We start from the raw sequence: 21,710 nt of genomic DNA, 5'->3' as shown, positions 1-21,710 counted from the left end.
GGCAGGACAACTGTAACCCTGAATGGCCAAGTTTCATACATCAAGCTGGTCTGTGCATTACTGTTTGGTCACAGGACGCTACTCTGGCTTTCAGATCACCAATATTCCAGTACAGCCACTCATTTTTCAATTGCAGTCACGGTGGGCTTACCAGGCAACGTTTCTCGCCAGCAGAAGGGGCAGTGATAAGTGTGTAAGCGTGAGAGATGAGCATGAAGGTGGATTTCTTTCTTTTGAGATGTCATGTTTAGCAAGCGTCAGTCCCTCAACAATGCCACTGCACTGAAACTGACCTTCCTAGCCAAATGCAAGGCTGGTTGGGTGCCTGTAAAACCATTTACCCAGCTGTGACCAAGACATACATATATATTGGTGCCAGACTACAATGACATCTCTATGCTGTTTTCACTTGCACCATTAACCCAATCTGAGCTACAGCTAAAAAAACAAAAAAGCATCAGCACGCTGCCTCCTATATCACATCCCCCCTGTGAGCATTATTACGTTCAGTAACTTTTTTAGCGCGATAAATATTAAACCTCCTAATGTCTCTGAAACTGCCAACCTCTGTCCTGCTCTCCCCATGTCTTGAGCTGGTATGTGTATTCTATAGAAGATGGTTCAGCTACATTGATTAAAACTGCTTTATCTTCCTCTTTCAGGATTCGTAAATTAGCCTTTTAGCTTGCTGGCGGTGATCTCAGATACAATAGATAACAGTCTCTGCTAGGCATCCGGCCATTTCGAAAGCCATCACTTACGTTGGGCTTCATCTTTACTGCTTTTCAGCTTGAATAGCTAGAGGTTCATAGCCATAATTCACCACATAGTCTTAAAAAGTGCCTTTCAAGCCAGGCAGAGCTTCCAAATGCATCATACTGAAATAGCGTTTCACTTAACTTTTTTGCATAGCTTTCCTCAATGATTTGTTCATTTAAAACATCAAGTGAATTTAGTACATGTGAGAGACAGCAGATGGATGGCGCTTTGAGAATGAAAACCCTTTCTTTATGCACAGGCGAGCTGTAGAAATCCTGTTCCTACTGCCCAAAACATGCCTTGGACCTGACTTAGAGGGAGTACACTCAAGGAGTCCGTTCAAATGGCCCACTCAGGTCTTCGCATCTGTGCTGTGACTTGTCAATGAAGGGGCTAATTAATGCCAAATGCAGGGCTGTTTCCAGCAAAGGGAGCACATAGCCATCAAGACCTGGACGCGAGTCTGATGGCCTCGGTCGCACAAGCTCGGAGGCCAATTTGGCTAATTACTTGGGATGGAAAAAGAAAAAGTGGGGGAAGAGTAGCTGCAGCCATAAACAGTATATTGGAGCGGATGCCTGATAACAAACAAGTCAATGGCAATAAAATTCCCTCAGATAAATAAAGGTGTGTGGCTTTGCTACAGGACTGAGCTAAAAAAGGAAATGGACCGTGGGAGAGAAGGCCCTCAAAACACCAATATTAGCAAAGGAAATAGAGAAAAGTGGCTAACTCAGTCAATAGCTTTTTGTATAAATGCTCTCTTTATTCAAGTTTTCCCCAGTGCTTTAAGGCCGAGCGGACTGATACTCTTTCAGAAGTGTTGCTTATCTGATATGCTTTTAGTTCCTTCCTGTGTACCAAAACTAATTGAGAAGAAACTAAAACAGAGTTCAGTTTCTAATACATTTTCAAACAAAATTAATAGGCTTTGGAATACCCCGAGGCAGAAATCTCTGCTGCTGCCTCAGAGGAGTCCAGAGAATTCCCTCTTCAGGTAATGGACCGAATTTCAGCTTAACTTATGCTCACGCTATCCATGTTTTGAGACGGGTTGCATGGGTGAAACTGACAGCAGCATTTGACCTCTTGTTTCTTGATTGATGATTAGCTTGAAGAAGCCCTTTCTGAGTGATTTTTGCACATGAACAATTCCAAATATTTATGAGAGGCCCTCGGGCAGTTCTTCAGATCCTAAAATGTTTCCATCTGGGCAGGCCAAATCTTAGAATGCTCAGACTTAGGTGAATGTGCTCCATCTTTTTTGAAAAGCTACTGATAGCTGGGCATCAGCTTAATTAATTGGGTTTCTGGTTTCATCGCCAAGCATTATACGGGACGTAAACCGTCCCTTCTGTGTTTCTAGTCCCATCTTCAGTTGAAAATTAAAGGAACCATTTAGTGAACAATGAGGGTAAAGGGAAATGCTGTGCAAATAAGTAGCCTGGAAAAACAATAGCATTTGTGTTAAGCATATTGCTGTCAGTCTCCAGTCTTTCCTGGAGAGCTGAACGAATGCTGAGAGACCAACTGAAAGAGCTAGATTTTGCTTAGCCTGAGCATGCAAAGCTCAAACTCTGTGTCCAAAATTTAAGTATGCTTTAGACCTGGGGTTCTATTTGGGGCTTATCTCCAGATATGGACTGAGAAACCTATTGATAGCTACAAAAGCATGCAGATAGCCTGTAGATACCATGCTACTTCCTTATGCTTCAAAAAGTCATAATCCCAAACTCACAGGCTATGTCTACACTACCGCGATCTGTCAACAGAAGTTACTGTCAGAAGAGATCATCCGACAAAACGCCTGTTGACAGTTTGCAGGCATCCAGCAAAGGGGATCGAAAAAACAACCCGCTCTGTGGACAGAGAGAGGCCGGATTGACCAGCCCTCCCTCGACAGAACAGCCAACCGGAAGCACAGCAGACAGGGCTGCACAGTGACCCGGACACCCTGTCTGGTGACAGAGGGCCCCCCTCGGGAGCGGCCACATGGCTTTTTTGTTAACAGATTATGTTGAGGAAAGCATTCTGCCGCATGGGGAAGGGGCAGAAGGCTGTTGACAGAAGTGTCATGTTCTGTGTTACTGCTGACAGAACGCACTTTTAGTGTGGACACTCCGAATTTTGTTACCAAAATGCTCTAGGGTAGATGTAGCTACGGGCTTTGCAGAGTGTCTCTGTTGGTTCATGTTAAATAAGGTGCCTGGTCCAATGCATAATGAAGTCAGTGAAAGTCTCCCATTGACTTTAGTGGGGTCTGGGATCAGACCCAAAGGCTGGGGGGGGATGTAGATAGTACTGCCCCATCCTGGGCGCTCCTGCTCCCTTGATGCCTGATTCAAACAGAGCACCTGAATTACCATCTAGAAGCAGCGCTGTTCATTCTGTGACCACTCCACATGGGAGCGTTCTGCTTGAAGCCGTGGTGTCCGATAACCTATTCCATTTCATTGTGGAGATCATTGCTCTGCTCTTGAAGTGTGATCATAACAGTGGTGGAACTGAACATTTTTGGCAGGATTGTTGCAATGGCCTCGAGGATGTGCTTTCCTTATAGTCCCAGTTCTGGACTCATTTCTCCACAAGAGGCTGTGAAGCACGAAAGGCGGTAGAACAAACTGTTTACAGCAGGTGGGAATTTGACCCACCAGGCCCATGAAGGGAGGCGTGCCTTGCGCTTCTTAAGCCCTGATTAAAGGCCAGATGAACTACTTTTACCTATATTGCCTTTAAAGAAGCCTGATTTACACAGGATAACACCTCACTAACTCTGGCCTCTTTAAGGTGTTTCCAGTTGGGCACCCCAAAACTGAGGTATTTCCACACTTATACTTGTGGCCCTAGAGGAGTAACCCTGATATGTTTGGAAGGAGAACTGCATCAAATTTCTCCTTAATTGGAATGATGGTGGGGGCCCAAAGGGGGCGTGGGACACAAGGGTTCAGTTTGGGACCCACAGGTTCTCTTCAGGTGGAAAACACAAGAAGTGCTATGGCACCCTGCAGACTAATAGATTTCTTGGAGCGGAAACTTTCATGGGCAACAACTGGCTTTGTCAGATTCCCTTGAGGTGCAGAGTGCTGCTGGTATAACCAAGGCTTCTAGGGTAGTGGACCCGGAGGCAGTGATGGATAGCCTATTGATTTTGTTTGCCAAGGCACTGAAGTTCTTTCCCTCTTGATAAGTGTCGATGGGGGTAATGGTTCAAACTACTCAGTGGATGTGTGTATGTCTTTTTCCCCTTCTTGTCAAGCTTAGTCATTCTGAGCTATAAATTGCCCTAACTCTCTAAATTAACAGTATTAAGCTGGAGTTCTTGAAAGCAGTAGATCACTATACACATTTCTGAACAGAGGCACCTATGTAGCATTGATTCACAAAGTGTCTCATGACAAACACAGTAATTTAGGTTTAATCAGTAGCTTGAAATTTTTTACAATGGATCTTAGAACTGGGCGACATTACTGTTCAGGCTTATTACACTTCTTTGGCCCTATCATTTTTAGATGATTTTTTTTTTTAAATTGTAGACATCTTTTTCTTCAGTCTGTTTCTTCTTTTGCAAATAGTGCAAGATACCCTGTCCCGGGGAGGAGGGGGGCGTGTGCTTCCAGTGCCTCTTTTTGGCGTGTGTAACGTGAGGCACGTTTTCGGAACCTGATTTTCAGGTGGCTGCATGCTCCACAAGCTTGATATTTTTAAATGTCTCCAGGAGGACACCCCACAATCAGTTTTGAAGTCTGGTAGTCAGGTTTAAAGATAAAAGCATTTGTCCGGGACTAGAACCAATACTGGAAAGATTGTATTGGAAAGTAATTTAGCTCTACTCCAAATAAGGAATGCACATTTGGTTAGTAGGGCTTGATCTATGCTGAACAATAAAAAGAAATGTCACCACTAAAAGGCATTTGGATCAGAGAGATGTTACCATAAAAGTCTGAATATGGACAGCCAGTTACAAATCTCCCTGTCTTGCTCGGTCTGTGTCTCTAGCTTTTACATTAAAACTTGTAAGAATGATACATGACTTCCTTAAATTACTGTGAATTTATTTGAAACCAAAGAGAAAGTGGGTCATTGGGCTTTGTGTCCACTAAGAGGTATGTGGGATGATGAAATGTAGAGTGTGTTAAATGGATCTAGCATTAATGGCAACTAATGATGGGCACTAAGATACTATTGAAAGTTCTAAGGATAATACCCATGACCATATTAATAATGAGTTATGGCCGTTACGAAGACACTAGTGACAATGTTTCAGTGGTATTCAGATTATCGGCTTTCTTTCTTTTCTCCCTGTTTCTTTTTTTCTGTTTTTTTTTTTAAAGCTGGTCATTTAGTGGAAAAGAAATGTGATGTAACGTACCATGAAGCAACCGTTTTGTTGTATGCTCTGTATTATTCATTGACTTTAGCCAGAGCTGTGGAAAACTTTGATACAGTTCAGACATGACAAGCGTCATAAAGTGACTGTTGTCAATATCCAAAACCATGTTTTGTCATTCTAGTGGACTTCCCAAGGTTAGAGGAGGGCTTTCCAATTCCTGGGCAAGACTTTGGAGATGACAATGAAGACAGTGAGTATAAAATGCTATTCAGAAAGACAATATAGGGGGGTGCTTATGCTGTATTATCACAGTCTGATCTTATTACTGGAGAAGGGTACAAGCCACAGTTTTTAGATTCTGGTCTAAACTTTCCTCAAGTACAAGAGTATTTGGATCCAACGGGTTCGGCTGGAACTCTTCAGGCCTACAGGCAAGCCATAAAACTAAATGAAAGATCCCAGAGATAGGGCATACTTGGAACCTGGGGTTCTGGTTAAAGCCTTTCTCTAGTTATTATGTCTTCCAATCCCCAGGGAGCCCATTCATCTTGACTCTTTCTTCCTGATCCTCACAGCCAACCAGAAAACACCTTACCCCCCTCAGTGCCCTTTCACAAGTCCCAAATTGGTCCTCTGTATTTGTTAGTAAACTATCATTTGTAGGGTGGATTCCCAGGTGTATCACTGTCTATCAGGTGGGCTCTGAATGGCTGGTCTGCTAAAATCTCACATGCTCCAACTTTTCTGCCACATGACAACTTGTTGAGAATGCATGATATTGGCTCTGAACTAGGAGAGGTACAGCTTGATGACAAAAGTTGAGGAGGCAGTGTAAGCTAGAGGTCACAGCAAACCAGTGCCCATCAGGAGAGCTCTCTGCTAGCGGCTCATTGTATGCATGACCTTCGGCCAGTTATCAATATCTCTGTTTTGGTTTCCCCCTCTCCAAAGTGGGGAATAAAAATACTTGTCTCTCCAGAGTAAAGTACTTTAACATCTGCAGATGAAAAGTTCTGCACAATCATGAAGTGTTACAATTAAGACAGCAGCCAGATCAGTTTAGGAGACGCTGGCAGAATTGCTGAGAGCCTGTTGGTGGCTTTCAGCATAGGATGAGGACAGCTCTTCAGTCAGGGAGACCTGGGCCTTAGATATAGAACTTTACAAAATGTCAAAGCTTCTTAGGGATTCATTTCAAGATTTGGAATGAGATTTGGTGATTGCTTCCCCCAAACCAACCCACCCTCCTCTGTTGTCCAGAGTTTATAATGTATAGAAGATTGTCAGAATAATAAGCCGCCTCTTCAACTGGAGAATCAGTGTAGTTCCACTGAAGCCAGTCTCAAGGCACTTGAGAATCTGGTTCTTATATCTTTGTGCACTCTATAACTAAAGTTCACCTGAACACAAGGTTTGAAGTCTGGAAGTTCTCTCTAGGTGGCTTTGGAATGATAATACTTATCCCACTGCCTCACAAGGGATATTGTGAGTATTAATTTGTGCACGTACGGGGTTCTGAACATGTGCTCTATAGGCGAAATCATCTCAGTGACTGATAGAAGTATAGTGCAGTAGTAATTACAAGTAACAGCCTTGCCTTCAGTGAAATCCAACAGTGATACGGCCCAGCAATGATGGGCCTTAGCATGTGCCTATTGCCGTGAATGGCCAAGCTCCCACTGACACCAGTGCTATAGGAAAAGACTTTGTCAGACGAAGGAGCCATTTCAGTCAAGACAGAGGTACCTAGTACAGGAAAGTTTACATTGATGCTGCTTAACACCTGCTCTGTATATTTCTCAAGGGCTTAATATGTGATAGGGTAAAAAAAAAAAAAAGTGGTTATGTAAAAGCCCTCCTGTTACTAAACATCTGCTGTCCTGTTGCCTTTTTATTAACCATTCAAGTTGCAGCTACATTTCTAGAAAATATGATGTTCTGTTACTGCTCTCAGCACTGCAACACTAACAAGCTGTATTTTGGTGGCACAAAAGGCAATGAGCTTCAAAGCATTAACTGGAGTTCACAAGGCCGTTTGACTTGTAAATGGAGCACATTAGGTATGGGTGCTCTGACAGGTCAGAGAGACAGAACCCTGAGAGGTCATTCCCAAAGAAACCCGATTTCTTACTACAGCTGCACTTGATCCCCAGCTGGAATAAATTGATATATCACCACTGACTGAATTAAAGCTCTGCTGATTTGCACCAGCTGAGGATCTGATCCTAACTCCGACCGTGGCCAATACTGTTATTTACAAATAAGTTTAAGGTGAAAAAATGATATCTGGCTAATAAATGTCAATTACGTTGCAGATGATTTTGGTCTGGATAGCAACAACGCCTCGCTGTTCTCCTCTAACTCCCCCGTAACCCCAAAGCTGGACAAAGACAAGAGCTGGCTCTACACTCTGGATCCCATCCTAGTCACCATCATAGCTATGAGTTCTCTTGGCGTTCTCCTAGGGGCCATTTGTGCTGGGTTGTTGCTCTACTGTACATGCTCCTATACGGGTCTGTCCTCTCGAAGCTCCACTACACTGGAGAACTATAACTTCGAGCTGTATGATGGCATCAAGCACAAGGTCAAAACGAACCACCAGAAGTGCTGCTCTGAGGCATGACTGATTGCAACGGAATCACATGTGACGTTTCATTCCAGCAAGAACAGCTGGTGAAGATTACTTTTTTTTCTATGGGAATGGAATGCCATAATCTCGAACCCGTTTGGAATACAGAAGGAGGCATGTGGCCCATGTGGTAAACCACAGTTGTAGACTCCCATAAAAGGATTACAATCTGCCAGGACTTTGGTATCTAAATAATGGTGTTAACGATGAAAACCATGCTGGAACAAGGAAAGGAGCTCAGATGCCCTCTCCCCACTGGCCCTGCCCCCTTTCTGTGAGTGACTGAGACATGTCCAAGGAAATGTTGGTTTATCTTTCGGGCGTGAGAAATAAAATGTTGACCATTATTTCCCACTTCCTTTCCCAAATACGTGGCTGAAAATTCCTCAGCCATCGTATCTTTAGAAATGACCATCACACAAAAACCCATCCAGCTTCTGTGCCCATTCAGATAGTCTTTTGAATTAAGGGATTTGTTATTCGTGCACGTTACGCAAACCCGGCGAGCTGCAGTTTCTATGCCTAAGATGAAAGCGTGTTGTTGCCTTTAGCATTCCATATCCAGGTGGGGCAGGGGTGGAAAGAATTACACCACTTCTCGGGTCAATGGAAACAGGCGTGCTTCGTTGAGAGTAAGAAGCAAAATAGAAAGTCACACAGAAGTCCCCCTCAGAGAGAAGCTGAAGAGCCTTAAAGCGATTTATGAATAAGAGCCATTTATTAAATCCAGATCCTGTATTGAAACAGCAGCAGCCTTCCTCAGAAGGGCTCTTTTTATTTCTTTCATTCTTTTTAAAGTATATGTGAGAAAGTGGTAGCAAACAAAAGACACAAGATTTCCAAGACTCTGGAGATGGCTTGTTTGAGAGAATGGTCTGCTATATATTATATATTTAAATAGTTTGATAATGTGATGGCCACACAGAATAAAAAGGAAGAATAATAACCTATTAATCATCCACCATACTGTGGAGTGGGATGGGGTGTGAGTGAGACCCCCCATACACTTAGCTTAGTTGACTGCTCTACTAAGGCGGTAACTATCCTTTCTCCTCTGGATTATGGTAACATCATCTGCTTTCCATAGTGTCAAAGACATGAGCTGTAAGACTCCAGTTTGGACAGGAAGTAAGAGTTTAGACCAAAATGCAGGCACCTTCTCATCCCTTCAAAGCAAAGCTGCTCTGCTTCTGACCTGTTGCCAACACCACCAACAAAATTATGTGTTCTTTTGTTTGGTTTTAATCAAGTGCCTTAGAAAACCATATCATTTCTATACCTAGAGATCAGTGATGTATCAAACTCCAAGCCAGGCATTCATCCTTCCCCTCATCTTCCTCTTTGTAATATAGTCTTCATTGGAGCTCTACTGGGTAGAGCCTAATTGAAATATCATCCCTGTATTTGCAAGTGGGCTGATTTTGTGTGTGTGTGTGTGTGTGTGTGAGTGAGAGAGAGAGAGAGAGAGAGAGAGATCATGCTACATAAGATATGTGTTATGACTATAATGTAATGAAAGAAAAAGTTTTAAATCCTTTCTTTCACGAGTGACATTATTTCAGTTTTAATACAGCTGGGGTAGCTCTATTTATGTTTCTATCTTACCGCACATGGGTTAGCCATATGGAAGCAGGAACCCTGCCAGCAATTTTATTCTTAATGTGCCCATAGATCCTGTTTTCATGTGATCTTCCAGGATCTTCTTGTGAGACACCTGCCCTGGTTTGGCTTTTCATTTCTGATGACAAAATATTTGGGCGGGAGGCTATTTGCATTTTTTGGGTGTAAGGTTTTTGGTTTTTTTTTTGCACAATCTCAGTTTTCTGGGCATCGTGCTACATTGCTCAAGCCAGCCCGCAGAACAAGTGCTCAGTACAATGAGCAGCATTTGGAGTGAACGCACATGCAGCCGAATGAGTATGTGCACGACTCAAGGGTGCTTTAGCTCAGCATGCATCTTAATGTTGAGAGGTTCATGAAACGCTCTCTTAGCATGTAGTTGGAAAAAAAAAATCCTCCTGAAAAATAAGCACGCACGATTGTTAACTTGGAAGTTGGCAGTCATGACACAAACACACACAGAGTGCATTGACCATGTCATGTCCCTAACAAAAACGTTCACACAAGATCAGCCCTTTTATTAGTTTGAAAAATTGGTCCCTTTAATGTTGTCATTCTCCACACACAAACTACCCATTCCTTTACCAAAAAATGCCCCCACACAGGGATAGCAAAGGTATCAGACCATTTCAAAGACCGATTGCTGCTATGCCTCAACAATGTTATCCTGCATCTAATCACACAAAAGGGGAAGGGTGAATGGAAAATGACCACAGTCACCTACCTATAAAAGTCAACCTGTGGGAACAATAGTCATTAATATATCGTAACAGTAACGTTACAGTGTCTAGTAGGCGGTTAGAAGGGGCGAGTTCGTATATACATAGAGTCAGCCTGCTGTGTGTGTTTCCGCACGCATGTGAATTCTCTGTATCGTGTATGTTAATGATTACGTGGGACTGGATAGTGTTACTGTAGCTCTGGTCTGTGACATGAGAGTACGGCTGAGCCTGGTACTAATTTGAGAGGGATCGAGCCAAACTGTGCGTCATGGAAAAGCACATCCCACAACGAGTCCTGCATTTCTATGCCATGGTGGTTGGTACAGCGTCTTGATGGTGCACCTTTGCTCAGCAGAACCAGGCCAATAATGCTGCAGAGGTAACACTTCACTGGCTGCACTGTGTTTTACTGTTCTGATACAGTGTTTGTGTGTGAAACTTTAACAGGGAAAATATAATTGGTGCAGGCAATTCAGTGTATTGTCATACAAAGTAGTTGCTGATCCATGGTGTTGCACAATGCCCTTTCCAAAATACACCACTCAAGCAGTGTTAATAAAGCCTTTGCTGTAGTCTGTTATTGCCATGCGCTCCCTGTGTCAGGGTCTCTTTACTCACAGGCACAGTTGGCAGGCGACTGACTTTGTTTTGCAGGGAGGTGAGCATGGGAATTACCTCTTAAGAAACCATATGCAGAAGCTAAACTTTTCCAAGGTTTGCAGGGCAAGATAGTCACCCATTCACTGGCTGAGCCAGGCCAGAAGGATGTCAGCTCTTTAACTGTGATGCTTTCATGTAAAAAAGAAAAATCAAACTGTGTTTCTATGATTTGTATAAAAACCCTTCAAAATGACTATTTAATAAATATGACAGAAGAGCGGCTGTTCCAGTTTGTTTTGTAAAAGAAAAATGTAAAAGTAAGAGAGAGGAGTGTGGAGGGAGTGGTACAATCCCCCCCGCCCCACCCCCCCGCCCCAGCGCTGCTGGCTTTGCCTGTTAACACAAAGGATCCCAGGGAAATGTAGTTTTGGGGGGAGGGGGTTGATGAGTGACGTTTTTGGGGCAGTGGATACAGGGCAAGGCTATTGCTCACACTGGTGCAGTTTGGGGAACTGTAAGACTAAGACCTCTGCCAGGGCCAGAGGGATGGCCCAAGGCATGGTGTTTGGGAGGGGGCCTTAGGGCAGGCGGTAGAACAACTTTAAGAAGGTGGGGCGGGGTAGAAGGATGAGGCCCGAGGCAGTATGGTACAACTGGGCTGGAGGCCCTTGGCAGGTACTAGGCTTCATTTACTGACATCTTGCTGCCCTGCCGGACCCTGACACATCTGACCCTGTGGGAATCCTGCCCCTGCTTTGGCGCAGTAAGGACAAAAGTACTGATTGAGTCCAGGCAGGGCGGCTTGTTACCAGCGAGTAGTGGAGGGCGCTGTGTAAGGCAGAGGGGGTCCACATGTGAAACATGCCACAGCTTGAGGGGGGTTGAAAGTCCAGGGTGTGGGGCCTTTGGCTGCGTCATTTAATACTGGAAAGGGATGGCGGGGGTGGGCTTGACTGGAGCATCCCAAGCAGCCCATTGACCTCCCAGCCTGAGGCAAACGCTCCACAGGAGGACACCAAAGGTGAATCTGCAGCAGTCGCGCTGCTGAGGTAAGTTCTTGCCTTAAGCCTGCGTGATATTCGGGTTGTGGGGGTGGGGGGGGAGAACACAAGGTGTCATGTATGCCCCCAAAGCCTGTGGCCAGCAGCCATGGGGCACGTGCACACACACACACACACTGGCACCAGCGGTGAACGCACAGCAAGGCAGTCCCAGATCGTGCTGCTCACCAGCTGTGCCGCTCCAGGGAAGGGGGCCAGGCCTGCCCTGGCAGGAAAAGGCACCGCCTAGCTGGTGGCGTAAAACGAGGTGCGGCCACCATGCTGTACCTTCCCTGCTGGAGATTGCGAGGGAGGGGCGCACCCCCTCCCCCTGCCCTGCTGCCAGTGCTGGCCCCACTATCCCCCAGGCCACCTCAGCTGGGGTGGGGGAGGCGAGGCGAGGCGGGTTGTGCGGGGGCGGGGGGGGGGGGGTAGGGCTTGTCCCAGCCCTTCCCTGAGCTGGAGTGGGGGCACATGGCTGGTGGCCCCAGGACTTCCCTCACCAATCACCTCTGTCTGGTCTTAAAGGAGACTGGACACGGCAAAAGACTGGCTGTTCTGCCGCTCTACAGGTTGAACCTCTCTAATGCGGTCCTCGCTCACCTGGCAACATCGGTAATCCGGCATGAATTTCGTTACCCAGACGACCGCTTACCACAGCTGTGGCCACGTTTCACATGGCTCACAAAGTTAGTTTCCAGCCACCAGGCCTGGCCCTCAGGGTTCTGTGCTCTTAGTCAGCTGCAATTTACCCCAAAAGTCGTCTTGGAGCCCAGTAAGCAGTGGAAGTGCTGGTAATGTGCTAGGCAATACTGCCCTCCTGTCAGCAGACAAATTCTCTCGTTCGGCATCGGTCAGGTCCTGAGGGTGCCAGACGAGAGCAGTTCAACCTGTAGCTTGAATAGCCTTAGGTCAGCTGTAACCCACCCCTTCCTACAATGGTGTGAGTTGTGATAGGTGACGTGAGCTGCTGGGCTCAGTTAACAGCGCTAGCTGTCACCAATGAGCACCACCGCTAGTTCTGATCCCACACGTCATGCCGCCAACAACCGCCTGGAGCGGAGGGGCCAACTGCCCTGCAACTGGGCTGTCTAGCACGAGGAAAAAGGATGGGGAGAAACATTGCAGTAGCTTGTGCCACACTAGCAGCCCAGGCCGGGCCTAGCCCAGCAAAGCCTGATTGCAGTGGTGAGCCTGGGTCAGAAACAGAGCCCTAGGGCTCCCCTGCAGCCAGTCACCTTATACACACTTGCCTAGCAGCTGGTTCGCTCTTGGCCTAATTACTGATCATGGGAACAAACATAAAGTTCAGACCAGAAAACAAGTTACTTTCTTGCCCCTCCCCCAGTGCAGTGGCCTTGGGGCAGGATGTCTGACATTGCTGCAGCATTACAAAATTGCCTCCTGGCGCGCTGCACTCCATTGTTCCCAGCACGCGTTCCTCTGAGCTGCGGCCTGCTGACGCTGTTGACACAGGCTGAGCCAGCAGCAGGAGTTGCAGAGCGCTGGACCTGGCACCAAGGCAGATGGGATTAGGCTGTGATTGGCCCAGCTGGATTCTGGGGGCCAGCAGGCCGCTGGTGGCAGGAATGGTGAGGCTGTGCTTTTCCATGCCCGGATGTTTCAGGCCATCGGCGCAGCTGCTGCCAGAACAAATGCCGCTGCTCTGGGCTGGGCGGGGGTGGCGGCATGCTCAGATGGGCTGTTAACCCCTGTCAAACACAACAGAGGGGCTCACAACCAGCCCCTTGCCAGGGAGCTCTCTGCTAAGTTCATTAACCTCCCTCCCTGCGTCATTAAGGAGCCCGTCTCGTTGCTCTGCCTCTGCTTCCCTCAACCGCATACACGCTGGAGCCCCGGATGGGAGACAGATGTTGGCACAGACAGAACAGCATGCGTGACGTGGGTAAGTGCTACAGTGCCCACCATGCTCAGCTCTGCTCAGTGCACTGACTCCCTGAGCCCATTTTTGTTGTGGTCTAGGCTAGGCATGCTGGTAAAGGGGCAGCACCCTGACCTGTAGGTCTTGCAGATGGCTGGAACTTGAGGGGCAATATCTTTTCCATGCACAAGTCTTACAGGCACCCATCCTTACCGTTAGCCAAGCATGTCGCAGTGTAGCCAATGAAAGTGCTTCACAGCGGAATCAAGCTTGCCATGGTTAAGCTGCTGCCTTCAGTGGCTGAGGTCTGGAGAAGGCCACTGGCTTGCGTGGTGAACTTTTGCCCCAGTTTCTCAGCCCGGCTGTAAGAGTTGGCTGGTCTCAACAGAAATGCCATCTTGGTTTGTCACTGGTGCACCGACATTTGTATTGGGCAGTCCTTGGCTGAACTGAGATCAGAGCCCCATTGGGCAAACATATCAGTGCTCCTAGCCTGTGGCGCTAATTCATTACACAAAACCTCACAAAAGGGCAGCATTATTGGCTGTAGTCAACAGCTGAGGCAGTGCAGCAAAGTGAATTGTCCAGGGCCACACACAAAAACAAATGGCAGAGGAAGGCCTCACAGCAAGACCACCTTCCTGCTCACATCCATCGCCCCAGCACAGTCTGCTTTTCACTTCTGGCCCCTGCAAAGCCTGCTCAACTCAGCAGCCTCTGAGGGCAGCCAGGCTGTGAAATAGCCCTCTCACGCTTTTGGCTGATGGCAGACTAACCACACTGCAGGTGCCATGATACCAAGTTCCCTTGCTCGTCCTCAGCCGGGTTGACCGGCTGTTCTCCTTAGGCAATGGAGCAAACGGCTGTGTAAACACTGAATCGCGGGGTGGCCAACCCATGGCACTCAAGCTGCATGCGGCTCATCGTGCAATGAAATGTGGCACCTGCTCGGAGCCATGTGCCTGGACCATTCACCACCGCTCTGCACAGGGGCCCCAGCACCGGAGGGAAAAGTGTGTGGTGACAGCTCCGGTGAGGCACAGGCATCGGGTTAACCGGGGTATGGGGTGGGGGATGGCTTAGCATGGGCAGGCTGGGGGGTAGGGGTGCCTGACTCTGGGGGAGGGCATTGACCCATATATTTTATATATTTATATTTCGCAATCTACATAGCTAGCTAGATATAGAGAGAGATTTTTATCTATCTATATAGCTAGATAAAAATAAATATATATGTGGCACTTAGCACTCTATCCACAGCTATTTGGCTCTTCATCTCCAACTGGTTGGCCACCCCTGCATTTACGTAGTCACATGGATGTCTGTGCTACATTTGTACCTGGGCTAGGTGGGATGGGGGAGTTTCAGCAGAAGGATTTTCTTTTTAGCTGCCCAGTCAACAGCACTGAGTTTAAACAATACATTGCTGCCCCTTCTTGGCTTACGAGTGCACCCTTTGGCAAATGCTAGCAGGGGCCTTGCAAGGTGGCACCCAGCAGAGGAGAAATCAGCGACAAGTATCTGCACGCATTCAAAGTAACTTACGTGCGCCCCAGTTCTGAAGCAGAGTCAGTCACAAACACTGGCAACACCCTCTTCCAAGACTAGCAGCCCACACACCAAGCCCTCCTTCCAAGAAAGCTGTGCTGTCCCGAAAAGTGCTGCCAAACGCGGAGCAGAACAAGCTGAAACTAGCTGCCACGGTGTGTCTCAAGGATCACTGTTTAAAGACGTGTTGTCGTGGTGCTAAAGACGAAGAATTTGTTGGCATGCACAGCCCATAACAGCACCATCTGGTGCCACTTGGCAGAACATCTTGAGCTACAGTCAGAGCTGGTGTAAGCAGGTAGGTCTTACCCAGACAGTCTTACAACCTTTCAGAGCACCAGCCGAGAGCTGCCCAGCCTTAGGGCATGGTGAGCAAGGCAGTTGCCTGGGGCCATGCACCTTCATGGCCCCTTGCGCCATTTGAAGAATAGCCTCCACAGCCAACTGGCTGGGCCTGCTGCCAGCATGCTGCCTTAGGCCCCGCCCACCACCTGGGCCCCGCCCACCAGTTGCCCCCTACCGGGCCGACTGGGCAAGTTTGTGCCACACTGTTTAATGTCAAATCTCCCATTAATAGTCCATTAGCTACCACTGGCTAACATTGCCCTACCAACCATTGCTTCCCATATTAAAGGCTAGTTTGCTTTACACGGAAGGTTACCAAGGAGTCGGTCAACATGCTGCAGCTGACTAGCACAAGAGTCTCTCCTTAGCAAGGATTTCTCCTTTTCTCTGCTTCCCTAAATGTCATCTGTGTGTACATGGGCTGAGCGCTAAAACTGGTGCCAAAGGCAAACACAAAGGCAACCTTTGTTTTGTCAGCGCATGACCACACACTGGGTGAACTTTCATTGGTCCCTGCTCCACGCAGATGCTGCCAGTTGCCACCCTGGGTCTCACTTTTGTACAGAATCCCACAGAGAGCTCCTGTTCCAGACGTTAGCCGGAGGTGCAGCCGGACAGAACTACTCACACCATAAAAACGTTCCGTGTTGGGACTCTTAAGGTAATGCCCCACGAGATTGTCAGTGCCCCGGCGCTGTCTTACTGTCAGGAGGGGGGCGCAGAGGCAAATCTGTCCACAAAGAAATGGCACTGACTTAAACAGAACGACCCTGGCAGAGTTGAGAAGAGAACTCGGCCCTAGGCGTTAAAGGAACATATGGTTCTCCCCAGCATGGTTACTGAAACTACTTCCTTTATCAACAGTGCCACCAACAGCGAGGCCCTTTGGCACAAGGTGCTGGACAAACCTATTTCCATGCCCCAAAGAGCTTACAGGCTCCATAGGCAGAGGGACAGAGGAATTTGACTGGAAAAGGCGGTCCAGGCTTCTGCTGTGTCACACAGGAAGCCTGGGGCAGCTCCACATGGCAATTTAAACACAGCCACATAGCATAGCTGGGTCCGACGTGTGCAGGGCGTTATCCTCAGCCCTGACCTGGAACATGGCAGCCAAGACCCACAAGCGAGGGATAGTCTATCAACACCGCCCCCCTCCCCCGAGCAAAGTACCCATGAAGGACCTGACCATTCCATCATTAACCTTCCCTGGGTCATGGTAATGGTAGCCCTCGAAGGGTAACACCCAATCAGTGCTGGGAAGCCTCCTGCAATAGGCAGCTTGTCTAAAGCCCATCCAGTGGAGGAGTCGGTTTGTTCATGTTCCTCTTCGTCTCATTTCCCTGCACTGTGACAGGAAAACATCATTGCACCGGGACGGAGCTGAAAGCCAGGCTTGCGCACAGAAGGGGCTTCTTTCACCCACCTCCCTTTATGGCAGGAAGACAGCCTGGCCTACTGGCAGTTTAGATCAGCTTGCTGATGCTGTTTGTTCCAAGACATTTGCATTCAGGGCATAGTTTCGGCATCCCATAGCAATACCACCATCCCCAGTATTTCATTTGCATCTTCCCAGGTTAGGGCTAAGATTGAGGCCATTACAATGGCAGGGAGAAGCGAGGCTGCACACACCTGTTTACTTACGGATGGCCTCGGAAGTTAAAGCCAGTCAGGGCCAGCCTCCTGCAAAGCAAATGAAATTTGGCTGCCGTTATGACTCTCACCGTGCTCAAAGCTTAGGCCTGGTGTGCGTGAAAGATGCTCTTTAAGCAATCAAGGGCAGCTGGCAGGTTAGATGAAGATGACAGTCAGAATGCAATGCTGACAGGTCTTCCTTCACTGAGGAATAAAGAACTGATGCACTGATTGATACCTGAGGGAGAGGCTGTCACCTGGCAGGACTGAGAAGAGAGATAAGCAACTCCATCAGTGTCAGACCTGTCCTGCCATAACAGAGCCTGTAAATCACTGCTGCTCAGGAGGCTCCACTGCCAAAGTGGAGCACAAAAAGCAGGTAATAGAAAAATGGGAGAAAAAGGCAGCTGAATTTAAAATCTAATCGATGAGGACACGGCTCTGCTAAAGCTCCAGAGAGAGTTAAACATTCACACCATAAATCCCAAATCCTCTCTTTTTTTTTTTTAAAACCAGCAGATTGGCTCAGCCTGTTGTTGTTACAAGATTTTTGTGAGTTTTTTTTTTTTTCCCCAAAATGGCGGTTTGAAACCAGGTGATGCCCCTTTGCTGTTGTGTTTGCACTCTGGAAAACAATTACCTTGTGCCATCCTGAGGCCAGCTGCAAGTGACAGGGGAGTGGAGGTGTTTCTATTGTGCTGCAAGCTTACTCCAAGGCCTTACAAGCTCATCATTTTTTCCCATGTTCAGACTGCCACAAGTGCAGCCTCCAGAACGTATGTGAGAGGTGATTGCAAACTAACAGGCTCTTTTGTATAAGCAAGTGCTGTGTGGTGTGCTTCAGTGAGGCGTTTTTTTTTTTTCTTTTTTTTAAATAAAACATGTTCTCTAAAGAATGAGGAAGAGATCCAACTGCAGGTCTGAACTAATGAATGGCTTAGTAATTAATTAATTACTTGTGGGAGCAGGTAGCACAGCCTGTGGCTCTTCTCTGCTTATTCACTTTCTCTCTTCTGAGATCTTGTCTGATTTTTTTAATTAGTTTCTTGTCACCAGGGCACCTCTTCTATCAAATATTCAAATGAATTAAACAAATACATTGTGGTAGTTATGCCAGAAAATACCCACCACTAATGCCAATGGTGAAGTCACAGTCCTGCCTCTGAGAGCAGCACTAGGTACTCTAGAGGAGGATGGCCCAGATGGGCAGGGCTTTTTAACCATTTTATGATCTAGGGGTTTGACTGCAATGAAGTTCCCTAACTCAAGTACAGTGACGGCTAATGGACTGAGCTTGCTAATGTGTTTGTATGCGCTGGCCAACCCACAAATGTTTATTGCTAGACACACACGTGTGGGAGTTGCCCTGAGCAAAGCTCCCCTCCCCAGATATGAGCTGCTGGTTGCCTGCATTGTGCTTCAGGATAACCCACAAACATGTGATGATCGAGTCAACTGTGTTAGTCTGTGTCTTCGAGAACAACAAGAAGTCCTGTGATGGAACAGATATTTTGGAGCATAAGCATTCATGGGCAAAGACCCGCTTCATCAGCTGCAAACTGACAAAGCAGTCTGCTCACTGGCTCACTGCATTCTCTGTAGGCATAGAGCGGGTTCCTTCCCAAGCTGGATGTCCAGGCTTTACACCCAGAAAGTGGGAGTAGGTGGGTCTGTCGACATTCACGTCCCCAGTGAACTTTTCGAAAGGTAAGACGCAATGCTGAGCTGCCCCCTCTGAAGCGCGTTGTGATCAAGCTGGGGTCACAAGGTGCAGGACAGAGCCAAGACCACAGGCTGGTTTTAAAAAGGGAGTCCCTGACGGAACAGGCTGGCTGAGGCAGCAGCCGTTGAGCAGCACATTAACACCCAGATGCCACGGTTGGGCAGTAAGATAGACACACAGATTATTGGTTTTAAACAAAGCTCACCGCCTAGGCTTTGCCCTGTTCTCATTGTTAAGAATAAGTGCTCTAAGGAGGCTGGTTTGGGTCTCTGAATTCCTTATGGGTTACAGCTCCTCAGGGCAGAACTGGAGGTAATGAAGCCAGGTAGGACCTGCTGGCAGTAAGCAGGCTCCCTATATGGGGGCTATAGCCTAGGCTTGATCAAAGGCTAGATGAATTCCACCTTTAGGAGGTACAGGTTTGAGGCCTAAAACCTGGAAGAGATGTACTCAGAAATCCCAAAGAAGTGACTCAGGGATGCAGCTTGCCCTGAACTGAGAATCAACACTGGTTGAATTGGTCACCTGGGGCTCAGTCTAAAAACTACTGCCCACTCTAGCTCTGAGATGGCTGTGTTGTACGCGCTTAACTATAAGCACGTGACTAACCCATTCACCAACAACTTCGTTGGACTGGTCACATGGTTTGGACATTTGATCAGCACCTCCCAAAACATATTCTCTTTTCCGAGATGGAGGAAGGATGGAGGAGCATTGGGGGGCCAGCAGAAGTGATGTAAAGATGCACTGAAGGCATGCATGAAAAAGTGCAGCATCAGGGTTGGCACTTGGGAGACCCTTGCCCAGGCCCATCCCCAATGGAGAGTGGTACTCCGTGAGGGGGTGGTGCAGTTTGAGAGGTCCTTCCGCAGTACAGACCAGGAGAAGCAGAGAAGAAGCAAAGAGCAGCAAAAACTGCCCTGCGCCCCTCCAACAGCTACCATCACCTGCCCTTTCTGTGTTAAGATCGCAGCTCCAGAATCGGGCTGATCAGCCATCAATGGCCTCACAAATAGGACGGTAACAGGAAGATACTCTCCAGAACAACAAGCAGTCCTGGGGCACCTTATAGACTAACGGATATTTTGGAGCAGAAGCTTTTGCAGGCAAAGACGAAGCAGGTCTTTACCCAGGAAAGCTTATGCTGCAACATATGTCAGTCTATAAGGTGCCACAGGACGTCTTGTTGCTCTCGAAGACACAACCTAACACGGCTACCTCTCTGATACATGAAGACATCCTACTCGTTATCGAGTGACCGCCAAGATTAAGTTGTATGGCTAAACTTCAGCACATGCTCCAGTGCTTTCCTGGAGCGGGGCTGGGGCACTCTGCATTTTGCAAGACATGTAATACGTGATTGTCTCCCTAAATTCTGGGTTCTGAGCACTCCAGGGCAGAGCCTTACTGTTCACACCTAATAAAATGAGACCCAATCACTGGGCATGGGCTCTAGATACGGTTGCAATAATAACTAATACTGAGGACAGTGACTTGTGTCTACACTATGTACTCACCGTAGTCTCCCCCAGTGGAAATGTACTATTTGTAGCTTTTGAAGAAGTTTTGCTATTCCCCCACCCCCACCCCCACCCCCATGTAGCCCGACCCCAGAGCAGAGCAAAGCCAAGTGAGTTGCTCTATCATTTAATTTGATTTTCAACCCTTTTTTAAAAAGCAGGGCTGGATCCAAGGGTTTACTGCAGCTTTCATGTCAAATCCTTGGAGCTTTCTTTTACCACCTGGTTAATCACTTCCATACGGGTCAAGGGGCAGCTTTCTTTTTTTATGCTGCCTGATTGGGTTAAGTCTCTGATCTTGTTGATTGCTTAACAGGCTGTGTAGAAAATAAGGCTTGTACTCCATCCTAGAACAAAGCAGCATCCTTGACCCCCAGCAGCCTTTCTTCAATCACTCTTCATTGTAATTGATATTTCCCACTCCCCAATGCTCTGACTGCCCATTTGCGTGCAGCCCTCCCTTGATCGGACAGATTTTTGTTTGTTTTTCCTTTGATCTCTGTAGTAGCCATTTTAGCCCATGGAATAGCACAGCACAGAAGCAGCAAAAATGGAAGCAGCCATTCAAAGAGAAGACGCGCAGGAAATAGTTTTTCTTCAGGTGTATCTAAATATCACTGCGGAATAAATTTTAGCAAAAAATTAACTGCATTTAAACCCCCTAAATAACATGATTGTCAGAGGTGTACCAACAAATTTCTCACTCGTTGTGATTCAGCACCTTAAAAAAAACCATCAAGCCATTTACATGGGTGCTTAACACTTGGGCACGAGTGGTTAAAAAGTTGACTTCAATAAAATGGACTTTATTGTGTAGTGTAGATGTAGCCTTAGAGCGCAGAGACCGTGCTCTTGCCATCTGTTTGCTTTACATCAGTCAAATTGTCTCTATGGCCCCTGCGGCAGGTGAAAGGCACTTGGAACGGGAGTGCCCATCTTGTTAACGAGACACATGCTGGTCACATCAAGCCAGGGACATATGGCAGGAGGGCTTGACAACACACATAAATCTGGCACAGAAGGAGAATTACTGCCTAAACAGACCCAACATAAGCCAGGGGTGATAAAAAGGTGGTAAGGCATTAGAAGGGAAAAAGACAAGAGACAGCAAAGGAAGAGACGTGACAGCAGAGTTGAGATAAAAAGAAATATATCAAAAGAGTTGTGGAAGATGTATATGAAATCATCAGGAGTGCTTCAATATGAATGCTTGTGCGTGTTGCAGGTGCTTGTCTATGGACAGAGGCACTGCCTAACAAGCTAGGGTGTGGCTCTGAGTACTCACCATCTCCATGGGAACTAAGCATTGTGTGGTGGGCACAGATGCATGGCCATTTCAAACCGCAGTAGTGCTTCCATG

General features: G+C 47.2%; 1 protein-coding gene across 2 annotated transcripts in view; it reads left to right on the top strand.

The window, feature by feature from the left end:
* Positions 1-10,936, top strand: part of NRP2 (neuropilin 2) — a 129,775-nt gene extending 118,839 nt beyond the window's left edge. For both annotated transcript variants that reach the window (XM_075001349.1, XM_075001348.1), the window contains exons 16-17: positions 5,271-5,339; positions 7,405-10,936. In XM_075001349.1, coding sequence (XP_074857450.1) covers positions 5,271-5,339; positions 7,405-7,712 — 377 coding nt within the window. In that variant the 3' untranslated portion in view covers positions 7,713-10,936. The remainder of the gene's footprint in view (positions 1-5,270; positions 5,340-7,404) is intronic.
* The last annotated feature ends 10,774 nt before the right edge of the window (positions 10,937-21,710 follow it).

The sequence above is a fragment of the Carettochelys insculpta genome, chromosome 8 (assembly GCF_033958435.1).
Source record: "Carettochelys insculpta isolate YL-2023 chromosome 8, ASM3395843v1, whole genome shotgun sequence".
NCBI classification, from domain to species: domain Eukaryota; kingdom Metazoa; phylum Chordata; order Testudines; family Carettochelyidae; genus Carettochelys; species Carettochelys insculpta.
Note: the sequence above shows the minus strand (reverse complement) of the source record. Positions and strands in the feature narration are given on the sequence as shown.